Genomic DNA, 26,805 nt, shown 5'->3' with positions numbered 1-26,805 from the left:
AGGAGGTCAGACTAGAAGATCACAATGGTCCCTTCTGGCCTTGGAATCTATGAATCTGTGAATCTATGATGTTTTCTACTTAGAGCCTGCTCTTGTAAATAGTTCATATCCAGAACTCCCATTGAGTTCAGTGGGGGGAGGGATAGCTCAGTGATTTGAGCATTGGCCTGCTAAACTCAGGATTGTGAATTCAATCCTTGAGGGGACCATTGAGGGATCTGGGGCAAAAATCTGTCTGGGGATTGGTCCTGCTTTGAGCAGGGGGTTGGACTAGATGACCTCTTGAGGTCCCTTCCAACCCTGATATTCTTGGAAGAAAAAAACAGGACCTGGCTCTTAGATTGCCAGCTCTTCAAGGCAGGGACCCTGAATGCATATTTATCTTGAAAATGGCTAGGAGATTTTGGGTGCTATATAAATTATAATACTAATTCTCTAGCAATGCACTTCCTGGAATGCCTTAGAGCTGCTATGAAATTGAATTTATGCATAAAAGCAAGGAAAACAGTCAGACTTACAGTCCCAACCCTTTAAATTTTCAGTTATACTTCAGAAAGGGACATTGATGCTTAATAGTGGTACCCTTAGAATTTCAGGCTGTCAAGAATATTTATAAAATATGGTATATATAATGGAAAACTTTATAAATATTCTAAATGCCTGATAATTTAAGCAACACTACATTTGTTCTTATAAGCTATTTTTGATTTAGTTCAAATCAAAAGATGGTTTGAAAGTGATACTGTTGTGTATAAAATTCCTAGGTGCAGATTTGTTAGGGTGTGTACTATTACCATCACTTTGTTTTCTGAATTTTTGCAGTAAGTTATTGTTTTCTTCCTTCTTCATCATGAATTGAATTTTCCTAATCTCGGGCCTTATCCAACTCCACTGAAGTCATTGTGAGTCTTTCCATAGGGAATTGTATCAGGCCCATACAACCCAATCCTCTGACAAAGCACACATTGACTTCAATGAATTACTGAGACAAACTTTGTTTCAGGTGGTGCTGGGGAGACCTTTCTGTAAGCACATCCTACCAGCCTCAAAGAAAGCCTAATTTGTCTCAGAGAAAGCTGTTACTGGAATATTAGCACTAGGGCTATCTAGAGTGAAGATGGTTCCTGGGGGAAGATAGTGATCCATAGAATGAGGAAGTGAGGGAACCTTTGGACCTCATATGGACCTGGCTTTAGTTGTGGCCAAATACTGCCAGGAAAAATCCATGCTATAGATGAATCAGCACAAAATATTTGAACAGTGAAATTTTAGTACAGATTTTGGACACTGTGCCATACATACTGCCTTTAAGTAGCTTAGGATAACTAGATATGAGTAAAGATATGCACTGATTTTGCTTTCTGTACCATTAAATGATACGTAAGTCACTATTAGTTTGTTTTGGTCTGAATGCAGGAGGCAAGAAGTTGCCACCTAAGAAGATGCGATTTCAGAATATTTCATTTTTAAGTACTCAGAATAATATGATTTCCCAGAAAAAAGATGCTACGGCTCAACGTATATTATCTGCAAGACTTCACAAAATTAAAGAGCTGAAAAATGAACTGTCTGACCTCCAGCATAAACTAGAAGCATCAAACTTAGAAAACCAGCTTCTGAAACAGCTTCAGTATCGGCACTTGAAAGCAATAGGTAAATATGAAAATGCGGAGAATAACTTGCCTGATCTTATAGCAAAACATTATAGTGAGGTAAGATCTCTAAGGGGACTCCTTAGGAAGTCTCAGGAACAGGAACGAAATACATCCAGGAAGCTTAGAGAAGTTGAAGCAGAGCTGTTAAAGACTAAAGATGCCTTGCAAGTATTGCAGAAACTTTCAGAAGACATGAATCTTGCAGAGAGAGGGGAACTTACACATAGATTATCAATCCTTACAGAAAAAATGGAAGCCAATGATAAGAGAATACAGGTAATATGGAACATGTCCTTCTATTTTTAGAACTATAATAGGAAATATTTTTGTGAAAGAATAATGAAAGATTATTAATCAATGCATATAAAATGAATATTTATAGTGCAAGCTAACAATACAGAAATTCAGATCCATTTGTTTTAATCCAAAGCTTTCCAAAGTTTAGTGATATTATGAATGAATTACCCATAACTTTAATAAAATCTTGCAAAAATGTATCAGTGGATTAAATTTGGAAATAAAGATTAGTCAAACTGTTGCCCTATTACCTTTAAAAATATGACATACTACTGGAGAGCTGTCTCCAAGTCTCCCATTCACTCCTTAGTACAGGTGTAGTCAAACATATTGCAGCTGTTGACTAGTGAATTAAACATGAGTCGGGAATCCTAGTCTTAGCTCTACCACTGATTTGATATGTGACCTTGGGCAAAAGACTGAATTTATTCATCTGTTAAAAGGATGGACAGCATTTAAGGAGGGTGATGTGAGGCTTTATTAATGAATATATCTAAAGTACTTTGAAATTTTTGTATGAAATGTGCAGTATAAGTGCTAAAATTATTATTTATTTCAAGGGTTTTTTTGGCAGAGTTAATATTTAATTAATTTATATTGTGACTGCCATTGTGATATCTAAGGGTATTTGACCAAAACTAATAAAAACAACTGTTGCCAACATTTGAATAGACAGCACCCTTGTTAGGATGCAATATTCTTCCAGAAGGAAATGGAGGGAGGAGAAGCACAAAGACATAATGGATATTCAGTAAAATGAGAATTGGGAGAGTAGCCATTGGGAAGAATACAAGAACAATTGCCTCATAAATTCATAACACTATTTCCCCCTTATTTCTGGGTGTGGCGATCCCCTAAAACCTACCTCAGAGCTAACATGATCCCATCTGCTCACCTTTGATACCTCTCCCCCTCTGCACTACAGCAATCTGTCTCCAGTGGAGAAGGTTGTATATTGTTCTTTCTGAAGCTCATTAACACTGCTCTTGTAGGAAGCTGCTAGAGAGCTATGGAGGATGTTCCTTCCTTACCCCCAAGGGTTGGGCATACTGCCTTTGCAGTGTTCGTAGGAACTTAGGAGTTGAAACACCAAGTATCACAATGCCAACTTTTAGGCACCTAGAAAATCACAGAAAAAACACTGTGATTCACAAAGCCTGAATTTGGTGCCTAGGCTCCTATACAATGAATGGGAGAGATAGGCAATTTAGAAAGCCAACACACTAGGCAGGGAGCCATCTAAGCTAGCCAATAGGAGATGCTGATGAGAGGAGTGTTTGCTGCGCCCCAATCTCTCTCTGAGATAGGCACCTAAATCTGGGCTTCAGGGAGGTGCCTAGGTCTGTTTAGTGATCCACAAATGGGAACCAGGCACCTAATGTAAGGTGACCTAGCCCCTTCTTGAAGGAATGAGTTGTGCGCCTGCCTCACACCACACAAAATGGCCACCAGAGGAGTAGGAGGTGGTGGTGGTGCCCACCATGTAACTTTAGCTCTGGGTTAGAACACTCACCTTGTGCTCTTAACTACTGAACCATGGGATATTCTGATATGGGGCTCCCTCAATCTCTCCTTTGAAGCTGTTCCACTGTGGATTAAATAATGAAAGATTATTTAATCCACATTTAATGGACCTAGGGTCTCCCATATGGGTGCCCTAACACACACCACACACTGGAGCATTGGGTCAGAGAGAGAGAGAGTGAGTGAGAATGACTCTCAGTCACTGTTCCTTAGGGAACTGATTGGCAGGATCTCCTGGGAGGCTAATATGAGGGGGAAAGGAGTCCAATAGAGCTGGCTGTATTTTAAAGAAGCTTTATTGAGGGCACAGGAACAAACCATCCTGATGTGCAGAAAGAATGGCAAATATGGCAGGCAACCAGCTTGTCTTAACAGTGAAATTTCCGGTGAGCTTAAACTCAAAAAGGAAGCTTACAAGAAGTGGAAATTTGGACAGACGACTAGGGAGGAGTATAAAAATATTGCTAAAGCATGCAGGGGTGTAACCAGGAAGGTCAAGGCATGATTAGAGTTGCAGCTAGCAAGGGATGTGAAGGATAACAAGAAGGGTTTCTACAGGTATGTTAGCAACAAGAAGAAGGTCAGGGAAAGTGTGGGACCCTTACTGAATGGGGGAGACAACCCTAGTGACAGATAATGTGGAAAAAGCTGAAGTACCCAATGCTTTTTTTGCCTTGGTCTTCACAGACAAGGTCAGCTCCCAGACTGCTGCAGTGGGAAACACAGTATGGCGAGGAGGTGAGCAGCCCTCAGTGGTGAAAGATCAGGTTAAGGACTGTTTAGAAAAGCTGGACATGCACAAGTCCATAGGTCCAGATCTAATGCATCCAAGGGTGCTGAGGGAGTTGGCTGATGTGATTGCAGAGCCATTGGCCATTATCTTTGAAAATTCATGGCGATCGAGATAGGTCCTGGACGACTGGAAAAAGGCAAATATAGTGCCCATATTTAAAAAAGGGAAGAAAGAGAACTTGGAGAACTACAGACTGGTCAGCCTCACTTCAGTCCCCGGAAAAATCATGGAGTAGATCCTCAAGGAATCCATTTTGAAGCACTTGGAGGAGTTCAGAAGGTGATCGGGAACAGTCAACATGGATTCACCAAGGGCAAGTCATGCCTGACCAACCTGATTGCCTTCTATGATGAGATAACTGGCTCTGTGGATATGGGGAAAGCAGTGAATGTGATATATCTTGACTTTAGCAAAGCTTTTGATACGGTCTCCCACAGTATTCTTGCCAGCAAGTTAAAGAAGTATGGATTGGATGAATGGACTATAAGGTGAATAGAAAGCTGGCTAGATCGTTGGGCTCAAAGGGTAGTGATCGATGGTTCGATGTCTAGTTGGCAGCCGGTATCAAGTGGAGTGCCCCAGGGGTCGGTCCTGGGGACAGTTTTGTTCAACATCCTTATTAATAATCTGGATGATGGGATGGATTACACCCTCACCAAGTTCGCAGATGACACTAACCTGGGGGGAGAGGTAAATACGCTGGAGGGTAGGGATAGGGTCCAGAGTGACCTAGACAAATTGGAGGATTGGGCCAAAAGAAATCTGATGAGGTTCAACAAGGACAAGTGCAGAGTCCTACACTTAGGAAGGAAAAATCCCATGCACCGCTACAGGCTGGGGACCGACTGGCTAAGCAGCAGTTCTGCAGAAAAGGACCTGGGGATTACAGTGGATAAGAAGCTGGATATGAGTGTGCCCTTGTTGCCAAGAAGGCCAACTGCATATTGGGCTGTATTAGTAGGAGCATTACCAGCAGATCAAGGGAAGTGATTATTCCCCTCTATTCGGCACTGGTGAGGCCACACCTGGAGTATTGTGTCCAGTTTTGGTCCCCCCCTTACAGAAGGGATGTGGACAAATTGGAGAGAGTCCAGCAGAGGGCAACGAAAATTATTAGGGTGCTGGGGCACATGACTTACTAGGAGAGGCTGAGGAAGTTGGGCTTATTTAGTCTGCAGAAGAGAAGAGTGAGGGGGGGATTTGATAGCAGCCTTCAACTACCTGAAGGGGGGTTCCAAAGAGGATGGAGCTAGGCTGTTCTCAGTGGTTGCAGATGACAGAACAAGAAGCAATGGTCTCAAGTTGCAGTGTGGGAGGTCTAGGTTGGATATTAGGAAACACTATTTCACTAAGAGGGTGGTGAAGCACTGGAATGGGTTACCTAGGAAGGTGGTGGAATCTCCATCCTTAGAGGTTTTTAAGGCCTGGTTTGACAAAGCCCTGGCTGGGATGATTTAGTTGGTGTTGGTCCTGCTTTGAGCAGGGGATTGGACTAGATGACCTCCAGAGGTCTCTTCCAACCCTAATATTCTATGATTCTATGACTTTGTAGGCTGATGGTTAGAGCACCCACATGGGAGATCCCCAAGTCCAGTAACCCCTCCTCCATTCACTCCATTATTTATCCACAAAGGAACAGCTTCAGCTTCAGATTGAGGGAGCCCCACATCAGAATATCCTGTAGTTCAGTGGTTAGAGAACCCTCCTGAGAAATAGGAGATTCCCCTGCTCAAGTCTGTTCTCACCCTCTGGCAGAGAGGGGGGAATTGAACCTGCATTTCCCACATCCCAGGTGAGTGTTCTAACCACTCGACTAAAAGTTATAAGGTGGGCACCACTCCTTCCTCTTCCAACTGGATTTTGAAGGGCTCCCAGTCTGGAAGGGAAGGCACCTACTGGATCAAGCCCCATATGCAATTTAGGCAGTCCAATGCCTATCGTCCCCCAGTTCATTAATCACTCTGGGCTTAGGTGGGAGGGAGCCATTTGGACTCCCAGAGTGGGGCAGTGGTGGGCATGTCCCAGAGTCTAAAACTTAGGTGCCTAGGGAACTTTTACAGTGGAAAGTTAAGTGCCGAGTGAGTTTAGGTACCTACAGGGTTAGGCAGCAGCCAAGCAGAAGTGCTGCCACACATGAGGATTTAGGGGCCTAACTCTGGAGTTTAGGTGCCTAAAGTGCTTCATGGATATCTTTACTTTTACTCCTTCCAACTTAGATGTAGATCATTCAAACTTGAATTCATAACAGTATCAAACACAAATATTTTAGTTAAAAAGTAATGGCTTACAGAACTGTTAAAAAATAATGTCCCTGAGAGAGTGTAATAAAAGCATAGGATGAGAGAAAATAAAGAGGATTCCGTACCTTTAATGTCTCATACGTCTTGACTCTCGTTGTCTTTATGAGGAAAGCCTCCATCTCCGATTTTTAATAAAATCTCAGAACAGTGAAGTCTTCCATTTACCCTCCAGAAATTCATTTCTACTCTATCAGAAGAATAACTGAACTCAGCTGCCATTCTGAAAGTTGTTTATTTGTAGAACCCCCACTGAGAGTCAGTAAAAAGTCTTGCTCATGGAGACTTTGCAGGATTGGGTGCTTAGTTTATAATTTTGATACCAACACAGTGCATTGCAATTACAGTTTATCCTCTGGGTTCTAAACGACACAGGACCTGAGTCTCATTTATACTGCCAGAGTGGTGTAAAGGGGCCTTCATGTAAATGAGAATCAGGTCCTGATGATCTCCCAAAAAAAGACTGTATTGGATTAACACCTCAGGAATTTAGTATATTGACTTATTTTTAATTTTTGAATACTTATATATTGATTTTGTTCGGTAAACTTTGTTTTGAAACCAGCTTTTATTAATTTTAGATGTAAATGGAGACACTGCATTTTTGTTTTATTACAAACTTCTAATTTCAGATTTTATTTACAGTAGAATATGATTATTAGAAGTTTCATTTTTCATTATGTTACTCTGCTTATTTTTTAAACCTGATGTGAATTGAAATTCTTCAGCAGTTACAGTGAGTATACCTACATGGTTAAATATATAATGTTTCTAGGGCTTAGAAAAACAACTGAAGTTGAACAGTAGCATCTTTAGTCGTCAATTGGCAGCTGAGAATAGAAAGACTGTAGCAGCTCGGACAATCACAAAGAACTTGCAAATGGAAATTAAGTCTCTTCAACAAAAAATTAAGGTACCCAAGGTTTAAAAGAGGTTTATTTTTTTATAAAAGTGCCACATGTCTTACGTTATATGTTCCTGTTACCTTCATTATAGTCTTAAATAAGATAACTAAGGAATATGTAATGCAAAATGTATACACTGCAAAAATATCAAAAAGTAAAATAAACGAAATTATCATTGCATCTATTTGTCAGAATCTGAAGTAGATCAATAACTAGTAGAAATGCAATTAACAATATCGGCCTGTTACTATTTGATGAATCTGGATCAGCATGTTATGCTACAACTTTATCAGGATCCCACAGGGGTTGGTCCTGGGTCTAGTCCTAGTCAATATTTTCATTAATGACTTGGATAACGGAGTGGAAATATGGTTATAAAATTTACTGATGACACTGTGACGGGTTGCCCCGCTTAAGATGTCACATGATGTGCTGAGATACCACTGAGCCCACCTGTTCTGCCAGCCTCGGTACCCTTTTTATCTGTCTTCCTGAGCCAGGCTATTAAGCCTCCTCCAGCACACACACAGGCAGTGCCACACCCAACTGCAGAACAACACAGACACTGAGATCAGCTCTGGGAAGACTCATCTTAAGGGACTTGCTCCAGCACTCAGGTGGCCACCTCTCTTGGAGTGCAGACCCAAAGGTATATTATGAAATCCGCCTCCTCCCTCAATGTGGAGGAAGGTATGCACAACCTCTTAATCCCCCCTCCCCAATTATGAATTGCACAAACAGGGTTATATTATAAACAAGAAATAAGTTTATTAAAAGGTGAATTTTAAGTGGTTAAAGAGATAGCAAACAGAACAAAAGAGATTATTAAGCAAACAAAACACATATGCTAAGGTTGTTTCACTAAAGAAATTGGTTACAAATAGTAATTTCTCATCCTAGATATTGTTGCAGGCAGATTACAGAAAGGCTTGAAAGGCAGCTGCACTGGTCTCCAGCTTGAGACCTCAGGTATTATTACTCAGAAGCTAGACACCCTTCCAGCTTGGGATCAACCCTTCTCCCCCCAGTTCAGTTCTTGGTTCCATGTGTTTTTCAGTGTCTTTTTGGGTGGGGAGGCAGAGAAGAACCATGATGATGTCACTCCCCTGCCTTATATAGCTCTTGTGTAAGGCGGGAACACTTTGTCTTCCAGTGGAAAAACACTGGCATTCCAAAAGGGGAGGTGGGGTATTAGCACTGTCTGGCTTTCTCATTGTTGTAATGGCCCCCTGTAGCTCCCACTGGCCACAGTTCGCTGTTCCCAGCCAATGGGAGCTGAGGGAAGCAGCGGCCAGCACATCCCTACGGCCAGCCGCTTCCCACAGTGCCCATTGGCCGGGAACGGCAAACCTCAGCCACTGGGAGCTGCAGGGGGCCATGCCTGCGGATGGTCAACGTAAACAAAATGTTGCGTGGCCTGCCAGCGGATTACCTTGATGGACCGCGTGCCGAAGGTTGCCGACAAACACCTGTCAGGGATGATCTAAGTATACTTGGTCCTGCCTCAGTGTGAGGGGCTGAACTAGATGACCTCTCAAGGTCCCTTCCAGCCTTATATTTTTATGATTCTATGAGCTTTTTGTTAGATCCCTTTATAGGAATACTGCCAGATCAAAATTGGCCCAGAGTTTACAGTTTGTAAAATTAAGCTTTGACCAAAAGGCCAATAGAAATGTTTCCATGATTTGATTTAAATTCTTACTGAAACAGTTTTGGTTTTGACAAATTAAACATTACCCTGCAGAGTTTGCAACCCAAACATCATAGCATTGTGTCAGTACATGAAACCTGAAAGTGACATTGAATAGAAACAAAAATGAAAAACTCGTTAGTGTATCATGAGAATAATGCAAAGGGTAAACAAATCGCATAACTAGTGAAAAGTATAATTAAAATCCTTTCAGTTTTACTAAAGGTGTTATTTATAACATAGCTATGACATATGTTTATATTTAACTATGTGGTAACAGATTATCTACTCCTGTGGAAACCACACCCCTAGGAGGGCTCTAGTCTCTAAAATAACCATTCTGTGATTCCTCCCCCCGCATCATTCAGTTAGAAGTGGAATAGGCTGTGCAGTCTGCTTCAGTGTTGGCATATCCCTGGGCAGACATGCCGACTTTGGGATTTCCCGGGGGGTGCTGGACTCCCCCTAGCTGCAGCAGCCCCCAAGGAATCCTGGGGGAGGATTTAGCAGAACAGGAGTGGAATACAATATCTGTCCTATTCCCAGGTGAATCACAGGCCCACAGGGTACCCATGGACCCACAGAATTGATCACCCTCCTCACAGGTTGGTCCCCTCCATGTGCAGATCTGGGGAGGAGGGACAATTGCAGGACCATGAGCTTTAAACCTCACAGTGTCACTTTAATGAAAAGCTATTTTGAAATGCAGATTGTTTGCACTAAGTTTCTATTTCTATTGTAACACTTATCTGAAATATTTCCATTTAATTGTTAATCGAAGAAGGCCTCTAAAATTGTGGGTACTGTTTCTGAGCCTCTATTTTTGATGCCCAATTTTCTGTATTTAAGTTTTTAGGTGAACAAAACTTGGCTCTTTAGCACAAACAGCAATTTGGGCATGCCAATCAACCTGATTTCTGTGCTGAAATACAGTAACTCCTCGCTTAATGTTGTAATTATGTTCCTGAAAAATGTGATTTTAAGCAAAACAATGTTAAGCTAATCCAATTTTCCCATAAGAATTAATGTAAATGGGGGGGGTTAGGTTCCAGGGAAATTTTTTTCACCAGACAAAAAACTATGTAATTAATATATATATATATATTATATATACACACACACAGTATAAGTTTTAAACAAACAATTTAATACAATGATGATTGTGAAGCTTGGTTGAGGTGGTGAAGTTAGAGGTGGAAGAGGGTGGGATATTTCCCAGGGAATGTCTTACTGCTAAATGATGAACTAGCATTCGGCTGAGTCAGTGGCGTAGCCAAGTGAAGGGAAGAGAGGGAGCGGGGGAAAAAAAGGCACCACCCGCTGCGGCACTTTTACTAACGGGGCAGCGCTCTGGGTCTTCGGCAGCACCTCGGCGGCGGGACCTTCATTTGCTCCGCAAGTCTTCGGCGGCACTTCGGTAATGAAGCTTCAGTGCCGCCGAAGACACCCAGAGCGAGTGAAGGTCCCGCTGCTGAAGTGCCGCCGAAGACCCGGAGCGCTGCCCCATCAGTAAAAGCGCTGCAGTGGGTGGCGCCCTTTTTTTTTTCCGCTCCCGGGTGAGTAAAATTAAAAAGGCACCACTTGTGTTCGGTGGGGGAGTGGCCGCTGTCCGGCTCACACCCTAGCTACACTACTGGGCTGAGCCCTCAAGGGTTAGCACATTGTTATTAATGTAGCCTCACACTCTACAAGGCATCACAAATAGAGGGAGGGGAGACAGCATGGCAGACAGAGACAGAGACACACACCCTGTGTGTGAGAGAGAGATGCGCATTGCCACTTTAAGTACGCTGACACCACCCTAAGTACATTGCCTTTTTAAGTAGATCAGGAAGTTGAGACAGCAGCTGCGGCCCACAAGCTCCCTCCATCCTGAGCCCTGTCGTGTCCCCACCCTGCTCTATATGGAGAAGGGGTAAGCGGGGAGCAGGAGCAGGGGGGAGGGGGACACCCTGACATTAGCCCCCCCCCCTTCCCCCACTCCTCCTGCAAGCAGGAAGCTCCCGGGAGAAGCTCCAAGGCAGAGGGCAGGAGCAGCATATGGCAATCGGGGGAGGGACAGCTGAACTGCCGGCAATTGATAGCCTGCTGGGCGGCTGCCGCACAGGGAACTTAGGGGAGCAGGGAGCTGATGGGGGGCTGCCGGTCCACCCTGGTTCCAAGCCCCCACCAGCTACCTGCAACGGGCTGCTCTTCCTACAAGCAGTGGACAAAGCAGGCAGCTGCCAAACAACGTTATAAGGGAGCAGTGCGCAGCTTTAAATGAGCATGTTCTCTAATAGATCAGCAAGGTAACAACGAAACAACGTTAACTGGGACGACTTTAAGTGAGCAGTTACTGTACTGTTTACTCTCATGTACTCTGTACAGCCAGTAATTTAGAGATTGAAAAGTTCACCTGTTTGTCAAACTGTCCAATGAGAATGGATGCAAAGTAAGAATGAAGTTGAAGTTTGTCTTATATATTTAAGGAACGTTAAGATATATTTCAATTTGAAAAATGTTTTTTTCAATCAGACAGCTGTCATTCTTCTCATCCTTCCTGCTCTACTGAATAATCATTTATAAAATATGGACAAAGAAGGCATGTCATAAATAAAACAAACTGTGGAAACAAAATTTTTGCTCCATACTTCTGAATAGATTACTTGTAGACTGTGCAGTATAAGCCAATTTTAGCTTTAAATACAGAATACTTAATCTAAATAAGGACAGTGAAGAAGAAGAATGAAAGATAAACATTTATTAGAGAGGTCTCTGTGATATTATTGACATGAACTGTGACCGTATAGATCAGGGGTCGGCAACCTTTCAGAAGTGGTGTGCCGAGTCTTCATTTATTAACTCTAATTTAAGGTTTCGCGCGCCAGTAATATATTTTAACATTTTTAGGTTTCTTTCTATAAGTCTATAATATGTAACTAAACTATTGTTGTATGTAAAGTAAATAAGGTTTTTAAAATGTTTAAGAAGCTTCATTTAAAATTAAATTAAAATGCCGAGCTCCCTGGACCGGTGGCCAGGACCCGGGCAGTGTGAGTGCCACTGAAAATCAGCTCGCGTGCCGCCTTCGGCACCCATGCCATAGGTTGCCTACCCCTGGTATAGATCGTTATTGCAACCAGGGTCCTATGGTTGCACCAGGTATTGTACAGAGGAGGTCAAGTGGGGTATCTATGGAAAGGTTGTAGTTTGCTGGTTATGATTATGCTGTCTGCATATGTATATCATTTTTGTATTTGCAGTTATGAATATTGGCTATGTACTTGTATCTCAATGGGTTTGATTCTAAGTAGCCTCAGTGAAGCACTTGGTCAGCTTCTTGAGAAAGGACTATTCTCAGTAAGTGCCCAATCAAGAAACACTTAACTGACAATGGACTTTGGGAGACACCAATCCACATCTGAGCTTTCTTGGGAACGTTCAAACTAACATGTAAACAATGGCATCAGCCTGCAAAAAGCTGAATCATTCATGGACATGTGACTTGCCCAAGTGGCTATAAACTCCATCTTGTTGCTGTGACTTTGCACAGAAGAACAAAGGGGTTTCCGCCCACAAGAGAGAGAATATAAAAGGCCCTGGAAGCCTCTCCATTTTGTCTTCAGCTGGCTCAAGAGATGGCCTCTCCACCCCCAAGAGATGCCCGAAAGAAACTGGAACAAAGGACAGTAACTATGGGGGTGAGTGATTGCTGGACTCAGACTAGAAAGGAGTCCAGTCTGTGAAAGAAGCTTATTGGGACATCTCTGGGGGTGAGAGTTCATCCGTAATCAGTTTCTTAATGTATTAGGCTTAGACTTGCGTGTTTTGTTTTGCTTGGTAACTTACTTTGTTCTGTCTGTTATTACTTGGAACCACTTAAATCCTACTTTTTATACTTAATAAAATCACTTTTTGCTGATTAATTAACCCAGAGTAAGTAATTAATACCTGGGAGAGCAAACAGCTGTACATATCTCTCTATCAGTGTTATAGAGGGCGGACAATTTATGAGTTTACTCTGTATAAGCTTTATACAGAGTAAAACGGATTCATTTGAGGTTTGGATCCCATTGGGAGCTGGGTGTCTGGGTGCTAGAGACAGGAGCACTTGCTAAGCCGTTTTCAGTTAAGTCTGCAGCTTTGGGGGCATGGGTCAGACCCTGGGTCTGTGTTGCAGCAGATTAGCATATCTGGCTCAACAAGACAGGGTTCTGGAGGCCCAAACTGGCAGAGAAAATGGGCTCAGAGGTAGTCTCAGCACATCAGGTGACAGTCCCAAGGGGGTCTCTGTGGCCCAACCCATCACATCTCCATCTCTTGAATGTAATGTTATTAAAAATGGATATGAAAGAACGTAGGTATGTGTTAAGGCTTAAAAGAGATTAGAATTCAAATTCTGAGTTAGATCACTGAAGAAAATGAGATTGCTAGTTCCCATTTATGAACATCACAGGCTCACTCCCATTGGCACAATTCACCATGGTTGACAGTTTCTGTCCAAGAAAGGCTTTGGACTGGAATGTGAGGATTTTCACATTTGAATTAGGATCAAAGTGTATTGGTACAGCAATGTGTTAAACCTTTTATAAGGTGTCTGCCTGCAGAGCGTTTGTCTCAGGCCAGAACTACTTGTTCTCTATTTTCAGGAATATTATTACACTCATTAACATTTTTTTAAGATGAGGCACTGGAGTTGGTGAAAGGTAATCATGAAGTTTGATAGTGTGGATCTTTTTTTAGGAAAAGGAACGAGAAGTTGGTATAAAAAATATCTATGCAAATCGGATGCTTAAAAGTCTACAGGACAAAGCTGACCCAGTACCTCGCAAAAAAGGTACTGTATATCTGTAATATTTTTATTTTTATATATTTTAGTGTTGAACTTGCATTGCTTTATAATTGGGACATAATGGGATACATTTTCTAAAACAGCAACCTCAATTGCACCTGTAAATATGCAAAATGGGTTCTTGTGCCTGCAGTTACCCATTTGGACACACAATTACTTTTCTTTGCTCATATGGCTGCAACTAAGTAGCCCATTTCTGAATATTTAACTCAGTTTATGTAAATGAACTTTGGGCCAATTTTTACCTTTAGTTAGTGACATTTACATAGACTGTACAGTATATGATACTGTGTCTGTTAATACAACAGTTTTGGAAAATAAAGTGTAATAATGATGAGACGTAAGCAGTGTTTCTGCCTTAAGTACATGATCTCTGCATCATTACATTATTAGCATTCAAACAGTATTTCATATTACTGCATCATAGATTTTGCGTAGTATGTTTGAACGTAGCTGTGCCCTCTAACATCACTGTAGTTAAAGTTTTGTCAGGGTTTTATTTGTAAAATCTGGTAAGTATTTAAATTTATAATTTGTCTGCAAAAATTATTCTGGCCTGAAATTTAGCATTTGATTAGTCTAGTAGCAAATTTGCCTTACCCATTTCTTAAAAATCAGATGGGCAGTTATAAAATGATATAAACACTATTTCTGATGGCGTGTGTGTAACCAAGTATCAGAGGGGTAGCCGTGTTAGTCTGGATCTGTAAAAAGCAACAAAGACTCCTGTGGCACCTTATAGACTAACAGACGTATTGGAGCATAAACTTTTGTGGGTGAATACCCACTTCGTCAGACGCATGTGTCTGACAAAGTGGGTATTCACCTACGAAAGCCTATGCTCCAATATGTCTGTTAGTCTATAAGGTGCCACAGGACTTTTGTGTAACCAAGATAACTCAAAAACTAAGATAAAATACCAGCATTTTTGATCCAATCTTTACAAGTTAGTGGTTTTAGAAAATCAGATCTCTGGGATTCAGAGTGCCCCCTAAATCTAATTGGGTTTCTGCTGAGTCAGCCAATCTGAATCAGACAGAGCCAACAACATCCTAAGAATTTTGCAAAAAGAAGAACAGGAGTACTTGTGGTACCTTAGAGACTAACAAATTTATTAGAGCATAAGAATTTTGGTGAGAAGTCCTCTCTGTGATGTCACAGGCCTTCGGTACCTTTGTTTCAGGTAGCTTTTTACAGCAATGGCACTTCAGCTGAAATAGTTTCTGTGAAGAAAAATTTCAGTTGGAAGCTTTTACTCTTATATTTGCTCCATAAGATGAGTAAAGGTTTGGACAAGGTTTGTAAGAGGTGTGTTGTAAATTTCTTCAGTAAATACTGCCAAATATCCTGCTAAGAGGACAGGAGTAAGATATTTCTAGGCTGCTGCATCCAATCCAGTCAGAGGCTTCCCTCTCCTCAGTTCTAATAAGGTAAAACTCTGTACCTCACGCTACACTTCATCCAGCTCAAGCCTCACTCATTTCTACTCTCAATTTATAGAGATGTTTCCCATGGCTATGGAAGAAATCCATTACACGCTTATCTGCCTGTCACGATATCCAATCACTGAATTATATCTTTTGTCACCTCTCCCTCTGCCAGTCATCATGTGCAATAAACAAGGATGGTTATTGCAGTTTTGTTTGACATTTTCCACCCCGATCTAATTGTCATATCCAACAGTGTCTTTTGTATATATGTTAAATGTTCAATATCTTATGAATGCATACATGAGTTATTATGTGTTTATGTTGTTTGTCTGATAGCCTTGTTATGTGATGCTTCCATTCCACGAGTTAGAATGTTTTTGGAGAACAGAAAGTACTGGATTTTTGCTGTTGTTTCTAAAATATAGCATAGGTATTATAAGATATGCATGATACTGTATGAACTCACTGCAAATATACAGATGTTGTTTTAATTTTTTTTCAATATTCATTTAATGAATAGTTTCCTGAATGATTCTATCATTTCCCCTGACATTTCAAATAGGGAGGAACCCTTTTCTAGGAGGGCTGGTTTCCAGTCACAGAGAAGGAAACATTTCTTGGTGTTTACTTACAGTGCCATGTAAATAATAATAATAATTAATAATAAAAACAGAGGACCCAAATAGAAACTGGATGAACAAATTTAAAATAAATTAAGGACATTCAAGTGGCAACTTCAAAGGCTATTTTCCTAGCCCTTAAGCCCTGGAGATTCTGTTATACATTAATCTCAAACATGCATAACTTCCCATGGCCCTTTCCCAGCTGAAGCTTCTAAGGGTATGCCTACACTACAGTCAGCACAGTGCCGCTGTAGCACTGGAGAATAGGTGCTTCCTATATTGACGGAAGGGGTTTCTCGTCAATGTAGGTAATCCACCTCTCAGGCTTGTCTACACTTACCAGGGGATCGACGCGTGGCGATCGATGCATCAGTGGTTGATTTAGTGGGTCTAGTGAAGACCCGCTAAATCGACTGCAGATCACTCTCTCGTTGACTCCTGTACTCCATCGGATCGAGAAGAGTAAGGGGACCCATTGACATTGCGTAGTGTGGACCCCGCGGTAAGTAGATCTAAGCTATGTCGACTTGAGTTACGCTATTCACATAACTCAAATTGTGTGGTTTAGGTCGACTTTTCCCTGTAGTATAGACAAGGCTTTGGCAGTAGCCAGGTCGATGGAAGAATCCTTTAATCAACTTAGCTGTGTCTACACCAGAGGTTAGGTTGACCTAAAGATTGGGTTCAGGGCATGAAATTCTTCATAGGCCTGATCATCACAGCTAGGTTGACCTGGTTTTTATGTGTAGACCAGGCCTTAGACTTGCATTTTGAGGGTGGGAGATCCCAGACTAGGGCTTGCTTCTAAACAGTATTTACAAGAGTGATGGTCACAGTGACAGGTTGTCTGAGAGAAGAAGGGGGACTCTGTTTTCCTTTGGTTAGCTTCATAGATTCCAAGGCCAGAAAGGACTATTGTGATCATCTAGACTGACCTTCTGTATAACATAGGCCATAGAACTTCCCCAAGATAATTCCTAGAGCAAAGATTTTAGAAAAACATCCACTTTTTATTTAAAAATTGACAGTGATAGAGAATCCACCACAATCCTTGGTAAATTGTTCCAGTGATTAATTACTCTGTTAAAAATGTATGCCTTATTTCCAGTCTGAATTTGTCTAGCTTCATTGGATTATGTTATACCTTTCTATGCTAGATTGAAGAACCCATTACTAAATATATATACCTATAGGCTGTTATCAAGTCACCCCTTAACTTTCTCTTTGGCTATGTCTACACTACGGACCTTACAGCGGCACAGCTGAACTGCTGCAGCGGTGCCACTGTAAGATCTCCTCTGTAGCCACTCTGTGACGGTGGGAGAGTACTCTCCCACCAGCATCATTAAACCACCCCCAATGAGCAGCAGTAGCTATCTCGGCAGGAGAGCATCTCGCGCTGACATAGCACTGTCCACAACATCACTTTTGCCAGTGAAACTTTCGTTTGTCAGAGGCTGTTTTTTCACATCCCCTGACCAACAAAAGTGCTAGTGTAGACAAAGCCTTTGTTAAGCTAAATAAATTGAGTACTTTGAGTCTCTCACAATAAGGCATGTTTTCTAATCCTTTAGCCGTATTAAAATGCATATTGGTTGCTTGCACCCAGTTTACCAAGTTTAGTTAGCATAAACAAAGTTTAAACAGACAATCAGAGAGATTGCAATAATTGAATTGTTAGAGATCCTCCTTCCTAGTTGTGTCAGTCAACAGATAAGAGTACACTAGAATCCACAGTATTTTCTTCATATGGATGTTCAGACAGTTACATGAGCTATATCCCTGTGGATAAAATTACTTCGGAAGAGCAATTTCCCCCCTTAGCAATAATACAAGATTCACCAAATGATAAATATATCAACAATCTCCAGTAGATACCTCCACACACTGCTAAAGATGTGCTCCCCTCAGTTGCGAAGTACACATACTGATCATTGTGCTATACTACCCATATAATCCATATATTCATCATGGACAAAATATAAACATTCCCTGGAAATTGCATTTCATATAAGCTTGCAGGGGCTGTTGCTATCCTCCAGGCTATAGTTTTTGAAAGAAAAGAAAACAATTTTGTTTAAATGGAAAAAACAAATCAATGGATTTCTGAGCCCATTAGCCCTTGCACATGAACCTGAGACACAAATATTAGTCTGGGTTAGGGGAAGGAATTTTTGTGCAGAAGCCCTTTGTTAAAATATTGGCAACATGTTGCTATCCCTAAATTGGAAAACTAAACTGGCACGTCTTTGATGAGGGGCGAGTACTTAAACTTCATTTGCTAGAAGCTATCATAAGGAAACTTTCGCTTCTGTGAATATTGCAGAGTTCTTAGAAATTGAGTGGCAATATGCAGACTTACTGTTGTCTTCTGTTTATTCCTTTCCTAACGTACTGCCTCTGCTGAATGTCTGAATCCCAGTAAGAAAAGTGTTAACTGGCAATTCATGTTGTGGGATTTAAAGACATGTCACTGCCTGACACTGGCCCTGTAAAAAGGAGGAGGGCTAGTGCACCTTTGCCTTAGCAGTACACTCCAATCTGGCCAATTAATTGGGCTTAAAAGTGGGTACCTGGGCCTTAGGGGAAGGGAGATCCAGTGAGTTAGGAGGGAAGAGCTGACAAAGTCAGGAGACTGTGCTTCCTGGACGAAGGCTGAAGGCAGGAGAGCAGCAAGAGGGATTTGCTGGCTGGTGTCCCCAAGCCAGAGAGCCAGGGCTGAAAGCCATAGAGCAGCTGAGGGAGTTGCCTGCTGGCTCTAAGCTGGAGAGCTGGAGCCAAAGGCCAGAGAGGGATGAATTCAGGGAGCAGCAAGGACAGAGGTGAATTAAGATTTATTGGGGCTCTGGGCACAAAGAACATTTGCCCCCCCCCCCAAGCCCAGGGAGCCCAAGGGTGCCAGAATGGGGCCACGCCCTCCCACTATTTAACATGTGCATAGTAGCCCTGGGCAGGCATAGAGTTGTGGTGGCATGGGTGTACTTTGGGGGGAGGGTTGCCCTCCCCAACTGCAAGCCTCGGGCCAGAGGCAACAGGAAGAGCAGTGCCACATGTGACTGCTGCCTCAGGCACAAAGCCCAGGCAGCAGTGCAGGGGCAGCCTCGCAACAGGAGGGACCCAGTGGTGAGTGGGGGGCAGATTGGCAGCTGGAGCCAGGTGCAGGCACTGAGCAGGCCTGGATGGAGTGTGGTGGCCATTGAGGCTGGGCCAGTAGCAGTAGGAGCTGCACTGAAGGAGCCTTCCCTGCCCAGTTCCTTGCTGCCTGTGACCTTTCTGGGGCTCCTTGCCACCTCCCAACTGGGCCAGGGCCTCCTCTCCCTGCAGAGCACATCTGTAGGCCTGGGGGAGGGGGCAGGCGGCTGGACTGGAGTCCCCACCCATGAGTCCCACTGGCAGTGGTATGCCCTTGGGGGGCAGGGACATGAGCTAGGGGCTGTTCTCAGGCACCCTGGCCTCCATCCAGGTCAGGTGGAGAGTCTGGGGCTCCCCACAGCCGCTCAGGCTCCCTGAGCAACTCTTACCATTGCCCGGCTCTGGCTTCTGTTCTGGCCGGGTATCAGGGCCATGGTGGGGGGTGGGGGAGGGAGAGGAGGAGCAGGAGGTGGGGCCACAGTTCCAGGGCTGGTGGCCCCCACACTTCTACTCAAGTTTTGGTGCTCCTGAAGGGACCCCTAAATTTGCCAGGCCCCCGGGGCATGGGACCCATTGGCCCATGAGTTAATCTACCACTAGGGTGACCAGATGTCCTGATTTTATAGGGACAGTCCCGATTTTTGGGTCTTTTTCTTATATAGGCACCTATTACCCCCCACCCCCTGTCCCGATTTTTCACACTTGCTGTCTGGTCACCCTATCTACCACTGAGCAAGAAGCTTACTTGCTGACATCTCTGGGGCCAGAGAACACAACCCAGAGGCACCATGAGAGAGTCTGGGGGAGTGAGGAATGCTCCCCTGGGAAAGGTGATCTCCTAGCAGAGAAACAGTGGGGGTTCATGCTGGGAAGAGCAGTGTTGCACTCCAATTGGCTGAGCTGGGGTTGCTGCTGTCCTTGCAGAGGGACAGAAGAAGGCCAACGAGGAGCCTAGGTGTGGTGGAAGACACCAGAGCAGGGGTCAGCAACCTATGACACGCGTTCCGAACGAAGGCTGCACACAAGATGATTTTGAGTGGCACTCACACTGCCCGGGTCCCGGCCGCCAGTCCTGGGGGCTCTGCTGCCATCCTGGGGTCCTACCACTGGCCCCCTGCCACCCGGGGTCCCATCCGCCGGCCCCACTCAGCCCGCTGCCAGCCCCGGGTCCCAGCCACCAGTCCCAGGGGCTCTGTTGCCATCCTGGGGTCCTGGCCGAAAGGTTACCGACCCCTGCATCAAAGTATGGTACGGATGGGCTCCCAGCAGGTATGACGGGAGGGTGCTTGCTGAGAAAGTGGGATTTTTAAGAGCTATATCCACAGGGTGTGGAAAATGGACTGTGTTTGGGACTCTTGTTGAGGACTAATTGAGCTATGTTTTGGTAATAAACCATGTGGATGGACTAGAGAATAAGCTTGCATGGAGTTACTGGGGACTCAGGGGACTGAGGCAGGTGTACTTGTCATACTGCGGGGGGAATGGGTGCGCGAGGTATGGCTGCCCTGTGACAAAACACATATCCCCATTTCCCACCCAGAGTTAGGTAACTTTTTTTTAGTTATGACGTGTTGGCTTCAAATTTTAGTTACACGGCAATAATAAAGTTTTACGTTAAGTCTTACTCTTCTTTTGTTGTTGCACTGTTGTTCTACAGTGTTACTATTATTTGAGTTCTTTTTCTGCTTGCATGAGATGAGGAAGCTCTCAGGTGGGGAGAAGTCTGTGATTATACATATGGGGGAAGAGTTCTGACAAAGGTCTGAGGGCTGGTACCTTCGCCAAATGGGTTTGGTTCTGAGCCTACCAGTTAGGACTGATGATTTAGAACCCAGAACTGGAAATGCCACCAAGTAACTTGTCTTCTGTCCACATCCTGAGTTTGTTTTCCCATGATCACCTTGATCGATCAGTCCATCAGCCCTCACAAAGAGAGCGCCAATCACAACACGTCATTGGTGTTGTTCTAGCCAGTCCTTCAGCCACCCGTGGGCCAGGCTGTCAGTGGCACTTGCCCATGATATGTTAAGAAAAAAGATATGCTCCCCCTCAAAATGGCCATTTTCTATTTTTTTCATTTGTGAAAAAAGACTAATTATATTTTTCTTCCCTCGTGGATCAAGAATGAAACATATGTGGGGTACCTCTTCCATGTCTTCTATTTCCCATTGTGATAAACTCTATGAAGAGCAGACAGTAGCCTAGGATGAGGTCTCTGTATGTGCAAATGCATATATAGTGCAGCATTTTCGTCCTTAATCCCAGGAAAGTAAATTGACAGTTTCTTCATTAGAACCTCATAGACTCATAGACTTTAAGGTCAGAAGGGACCATTATGATCATCTAGTCTGACCTCCCGCATGATGCAGGCCACAAAAGCTGACCCACCCCTTTCCCTTGACTCAGCTGTTGAAGTCCCCAAATCCTGTGATTTAAGGACTTCAAGTTGCAGAAAATCCTCCAGCTAGCGACCCCCGCCCCATGCTACGGAGGAAGGCAAAAAACCTCCAGGGCCTCTGCCAATCTACCCTGGAGGAAAATTCCTTCCCAACCCCAAATATGGCGATCAGTAGAACCCCGAGCATGCAGGGGTTGATACTATTTACCCGCGATGGCACGCTGTTGATTAATTGACTAAAATCACGTTATCCCATCAAACCATTCCCTCCATAAACTTATCTAGCTTAATCTTAAAGCCAGAGAGGTCTTTCGCCCCCACTGTTTCCCTCGGAAGGCTGTTCCAAAATTTCACCCCTCTGATGGTTAGAAACCTTAGTCTAATTTCAAGTCTAAACTTCCCTACGGCCATCTTATATCCATTCATTCTCGTGTCCACATTAGTACTGAGCTGAAATAATTCCTCTCCCTCCCTGGTATTTATCCCTCTGATATATTTAAAGAGAGCAATCATATCCCCCCTCAGCCTTCTTTTGTTAGGGTAAACAAGCCGAGCTCCTCAAGTCTCCTTTCATACGACAGGTTTTCCATTCCCCTGATCATCCTAGTGGCCCTTCTCTGTACCCGTTCCAGTTTGAGTTCATCCTTTTTAAACATGGGAGACCAGAACTGCACACAGTACTCCAAATGAGGTCTCACCAGTGCCTTGTATAACGGAAGCAGCACCTCCTTATCCCTACTAGATATACCTCACCTAATGCATCCCAAGACTGCATTAGCTTTTTTCACGGCCACGTCACATTGCCGACTCCTCAACAGTTTTTTCACTTGTGAGAAAATAGATTGGGCCTCACGGGTGTTGCGTGTCTGAGTTAACGACTTGAGATTGTCGAAATAACAGGCTCAATTGAAATTATTTAATCTAAGATTATCAGTCAGAGATTAGTAAAGCACTAAACAGAATACAGAAATAAATAGATACATTACTACCCTTTGTTGTCAGACTAAGAGCTAGATATGTGTCTCTCCTGCATCTGGACGTGCAATTTTCGTTCCCCCAACCTAAGTTTTCAGACAAAGGAAACCTAGTTGCCAAGAATATTCTCCCAGAAACATATATTGTGATGTCATTTCTATAGAGTCTCAGTTTACCTGACTCATATGAGAAGGCATGATTATTTACAGCTGAGAGGACTAACAATTCTTCACGTTAATATCTCTCAGTGGGTCTTTCTTACCCCACAATCATTCTTCCATATTGATTTCCCCAACAGAAAACATCTGCTATAACAATAATCTCTTACTAGTTTTCCTAGTTTAAATATGCTTATGTCAGCATTATATATATATGTTAAGGAGGTGGTTTTCCAAGAACATGAAGGTGCCCTAGAGTTATTAAATACAGCATAATGAATGAATTTCTGAATAGGATTACTTATTAGTCAAAACCAGTTTTCTAGGCCTTAGAATTCAGACATACTCTTTGCCAAAGATAAAGATCTAAAGAATAGTTAATATATATAAATGAATCAAATATACAGAAATAAAGAACTAAAGGTATTACTGTTTACTAACAGGTACTAACATAAGGCACATCTAAATCTCTAGCTCCCCCTAGTCCTGAATCTAAGAAATTCTCAAAGGACTTCTGCTGACAAGGCTTTTAAAACAACTCAGTAATACTCACCAAAGATTCAGAAAGAAAAGGAAGGTTCTCTATAGCAGTGGCTCCCAATCTTTCCAGACTACTGTACCCCTTTCAGGAGTCTGGTTTGTCTTGTATACCCCAAGTTTTACCTCACTTAACTACTTCCTTACAAAATCAGACATAAAAATACAAGTCTCATAGCACACTATTACTGAAAATTGCTTACTTCCTCATTTTTACCATATAATTATACAATAAATCAATTGGAATATAAATATTGTACTTACGTTTCAGTGTACAGTATATACAGCGGTATAAACAAATCATTGTCTGTATGAAATTTTAGTTTGTACTGACTTTGCTAATGCTTTTTATGTAGCCTGTTGTAAAACTAGGCAAATATCTAGATGAGTTGATGTACCCCCTGGAAGATCTTTGTGTACCCTCAGGGGAATGTGTACCCTGGTTGAGAACCACTGATCTATTGGACCATTGCCACCGTAACTGTCCATCACACTGGTCCAAACTCCTTAAGAAATAATTTCCAAAATGCTAGCTATGAAGATCTTTCCTAGCTACCACCCAGCAACAGTTCAAGGAAGACAAAACAAAGCCAACACCAGGATATCATGCTGCAGCATAGGCGCCAACTTTACCTGGCGCCGGTGGGAGCTCGCGCTCCTCCGGCGCCGGTGGGAGCTCGCGCTCCTCCGGCCCCGCCCCGACTCCACCCCTGTCCCGCCCCATTCCAACCCCTTCCCCAAAGTCCCCACCTCAACTCCGCCCCCTCCCTGCCTCTATTGGACCCCTCCCCAAATCTCCACCCCAGCCCCGCCTCTTCCCGCAAGCATGCCGCGTTTCCCCTTCTCCCCCCTCCCTCCCAGCGCTTGCCACTGCGAAACAGCTGTTTCGTGGCACAAGCACTGGGAGCCAGGGGGAAAAAGCGGGCACGTGGCATGCTCAGGGGAAGAGGCGGAGGTGAGCTGGGGCGGAGGGGCGGGGAGCTGCTAGTGGGTGCAGAGCACCCACCAATTTTTCCCTGGTAGTTGCTCCAGCCCCGGAGCACCCACGGAGTCGGCGCCTATATGCTGCAGCAATGTTCTGGTTTCAAACCGAGTGTGCTAGATGTAGAAATACTCACGCTGCATCCTCCCATTACTGGTTTAACCAATTTATTTGCTACTCTAAGTTATTAACATCAGAAACGCTCTGATCAGGAAAAGGAAACGCTGACAACTTTGTGATCAATAAATGAAGCCCTCATGATGACACCTTTTTTTTTTTTTTCTTTCTGCTATGTTTTTGTACCCCTCACTTGGGGCTAGATTCTCAAAAGGTCTATGGGTATTGCACCCTATTGTCTGGTGAAATTCACAGCCCTTTTTAGGCATGGGGGGAGAGTTAGTTTTAAAAAAAATAAATTCACAGAAGCCAGCATGCTGGGCAGGGAAGCCACTTTAAGCTAATCAGAAGGAAAGGACAAGGAGAGGAGTGGGGCTTAGGCCCCATCTCTTAAAGGAAGTTAGGTGCCTTCCTCCACTTCGGATTCACAGTGTTAGGCATCTAAGCCAGTTCAGTTTTTTCTCATGAAAAATCAGGAGGTAGCATGAGGCAGTTATAGGCAATAGCTCAGAGGCTAGGGTGTTCACCCAGGCTATAGAAGACCCAGGTTCCAGTCCCTCCTTTGCTGGACTTGAACTCAGGTCTCCCATATAAGTGCCCTAACCAGTGGGCTCTTTCAGTCTCTCCTGTTGAAGCTGTTCCCACTTTGAATAATAATTAAGTATTCATTGAGCCAAAGAGAGAGTATGAGAATGACCCTATAGCCCATTGATTAGGGTACCCACCTACAAGATGGGGCTTCAAGTCCCTGCTTTAAATCAGGAAGAGTGGGGACTTGAGTCTCGGTCTCCCACATTGCATGTGAGTGCACTAACCACTGGGCTATTGGTTATAAGAGGGAAAATGGACACCACCACCATTGTCTTTTGTGTAAGTTAGGCATGCTCTGAGCATTCCTACCTGTCAGGTGAGAGGCCATGGAAAACCTAGTTTGTGAAACTTGGCAGATCTTAGACATGAGCTAGGGCAACATCAGGACTAAAGTGGCATTGTGTATGCGTGCTGACAGACGCTCAGGTCCCTACAGGACTCCTCTGCTGGAAACTTAGGCACTTATGGAGGTTAGCCAGCAGCTGAATAGTGTTTTGGGGAATGCCAGTGGTGCCTGTTTTATCTGTGCAGATTTTGATAGAAGCTATTACAGACCTCTTCTGCCTTATGTTTCTTTATAAAATTGCATTATGGGAATAAAGAAATACATACCTGGAGCTAGAGATGTTTAAAATAATAGATTTCCATACCAATATTGGTTTTATAGGTATTACCTGTTTCCAAATATTGTACTGTTTCAGAAACTCTTGTGCTTCCCGTTAATACTTGCTCTTCTTTCTACAGGTGTTAGTTTAAGCAAATCAGTACAAGTAAATAAGCAGAATTTTAAATCAGCACAGGTTTCACATCATGAAAATCAAGGAACAGTCAAGAGTGCAGCTCTATGCCTAGAGGTATGAAACATTTGGATCCCATTTAACCTCAACATGTCTAATGTGTTTGCTCCTATATCATACTTTATTCCATAATTTTCAAGAACTTTTTTTCCCGAATATCCTTAATTTCAGTGTGTTCTGAAGATATATTGCATGCACCATTTTTTTTTAAATATAGTGGTACTATTTTAAACATTTAAGGATACTTTTGTTAGGACAAAAGTTACTATATGAAATAAATGTATGATAATCTAAATAGAACAGAAAATACCAAAAATGAGCATCTTGAGTCATAAAAAAATCATTTAATTGATCACTCACTAACATAAGTGCAGCTTTTTTTTACCATTATCTTTGTTTAAACTGTGAATTGTAGGAGAAAAAAACAACTGAAGACAGAAATCGAAAAGTAGAACCCTATGAAGATACAAAACATAAGATAGAAATTGAACCAACCACGAAACCATCAAAGCAAGAAACTTTTAATAGAACATGTAGAGGTATACTTTTAATTTTTCATAACCTCATTTGATCTTATGCAAACAGAATGAATGAGCTACAGTACACTGGTATTACACCCTGCCGTGATGGCTATTAGCCTGTATCTGACATACAACAAACAAGTGTTAATACAAGCCACTGAAGTCCACCTTAGTGGTGCTGTAGCACTTACTGGTATTTAAGTAATTTAGAGGTGGTTTATATACGTCTGCACTCCTGGTCTTCTTATAGCATTCTTGGTGACAGTATGAAGAAATCAGATGCCTTGTTTGAGCAGATAATGGACTATGATGGTTTTATTGACAATTTATGCTGATCAACTTGATCCTGAACGATAGGCCGCTGATCCCTGTCATCTTGCTTTCAGAAGGGTGGTTTCAGATGAGGTTTGAGAGACAGGCAATTTATGCTGCTACTGGAACCTTGTCTAGAGTTTGTCTTAATCGACTTTGTCCCCCCAATTGTCTCAACAAGGATTGAGATCAGAGCCCATTTCCTCTCAAAACTTCCTTTTGGTTTGGGGTATGACA

The 26,805-nt window shown here is 43.0% G+C and overlaps 1 protein-coding gene across 2 annotated transcripts in view; it reads left to right on the top strand.

Annotated features, from left to right (window-relative positions):
* LCA5L (lebercilin LCA5 like) overlaps positions 1-26,805 on the top strand; it is a 40,059-nt gene that overhangs the window by 9,271 nt on the left and 3,983 nt on the right. For both annotated transcript variants that reach the window (XM_065590723.1, XM_005304443.3), the window contains exons 3-7: positions 1,417-1,931; positions 7,342-7,479; positions 13,887-13,980; positions 25,683-25,792; positions 26,151-26,274. In XM_065590723.1, the coding sequence (XP_065446795.1) occupies positions 1,417-1,931; positions 7,342-7,479; positions 13,887-13,980; positions 25,683-25,792; positions 26,151-26,274 (981 nt within the window). The remainder of the gene's footprint in view (positions 1-1,416; positions 1,932-7,341; positions 7,480-13,886; positions 13,981-25,682; positions 25,793-26,150; positions 26,275-26,805) is intronic.

Source organism: Chrysemys picta, chromosome 1, assembly GCF_011386835.1.
Source record: "Chrysemys picta bellii isolate R12L10 chromosome 1, ASM1138683v2, whole genome shotgun sequence".
NCBI lineage: Eukaryota > Metazoa > Chordata > Testudines > Emydidae > Chrysemys > Chrysemys picta.
The sequence above is the reverse complement of the archived record's forward strand: the minus strand, read 5'-3'. Positions and strand labels throughout refer to the sequence as shown.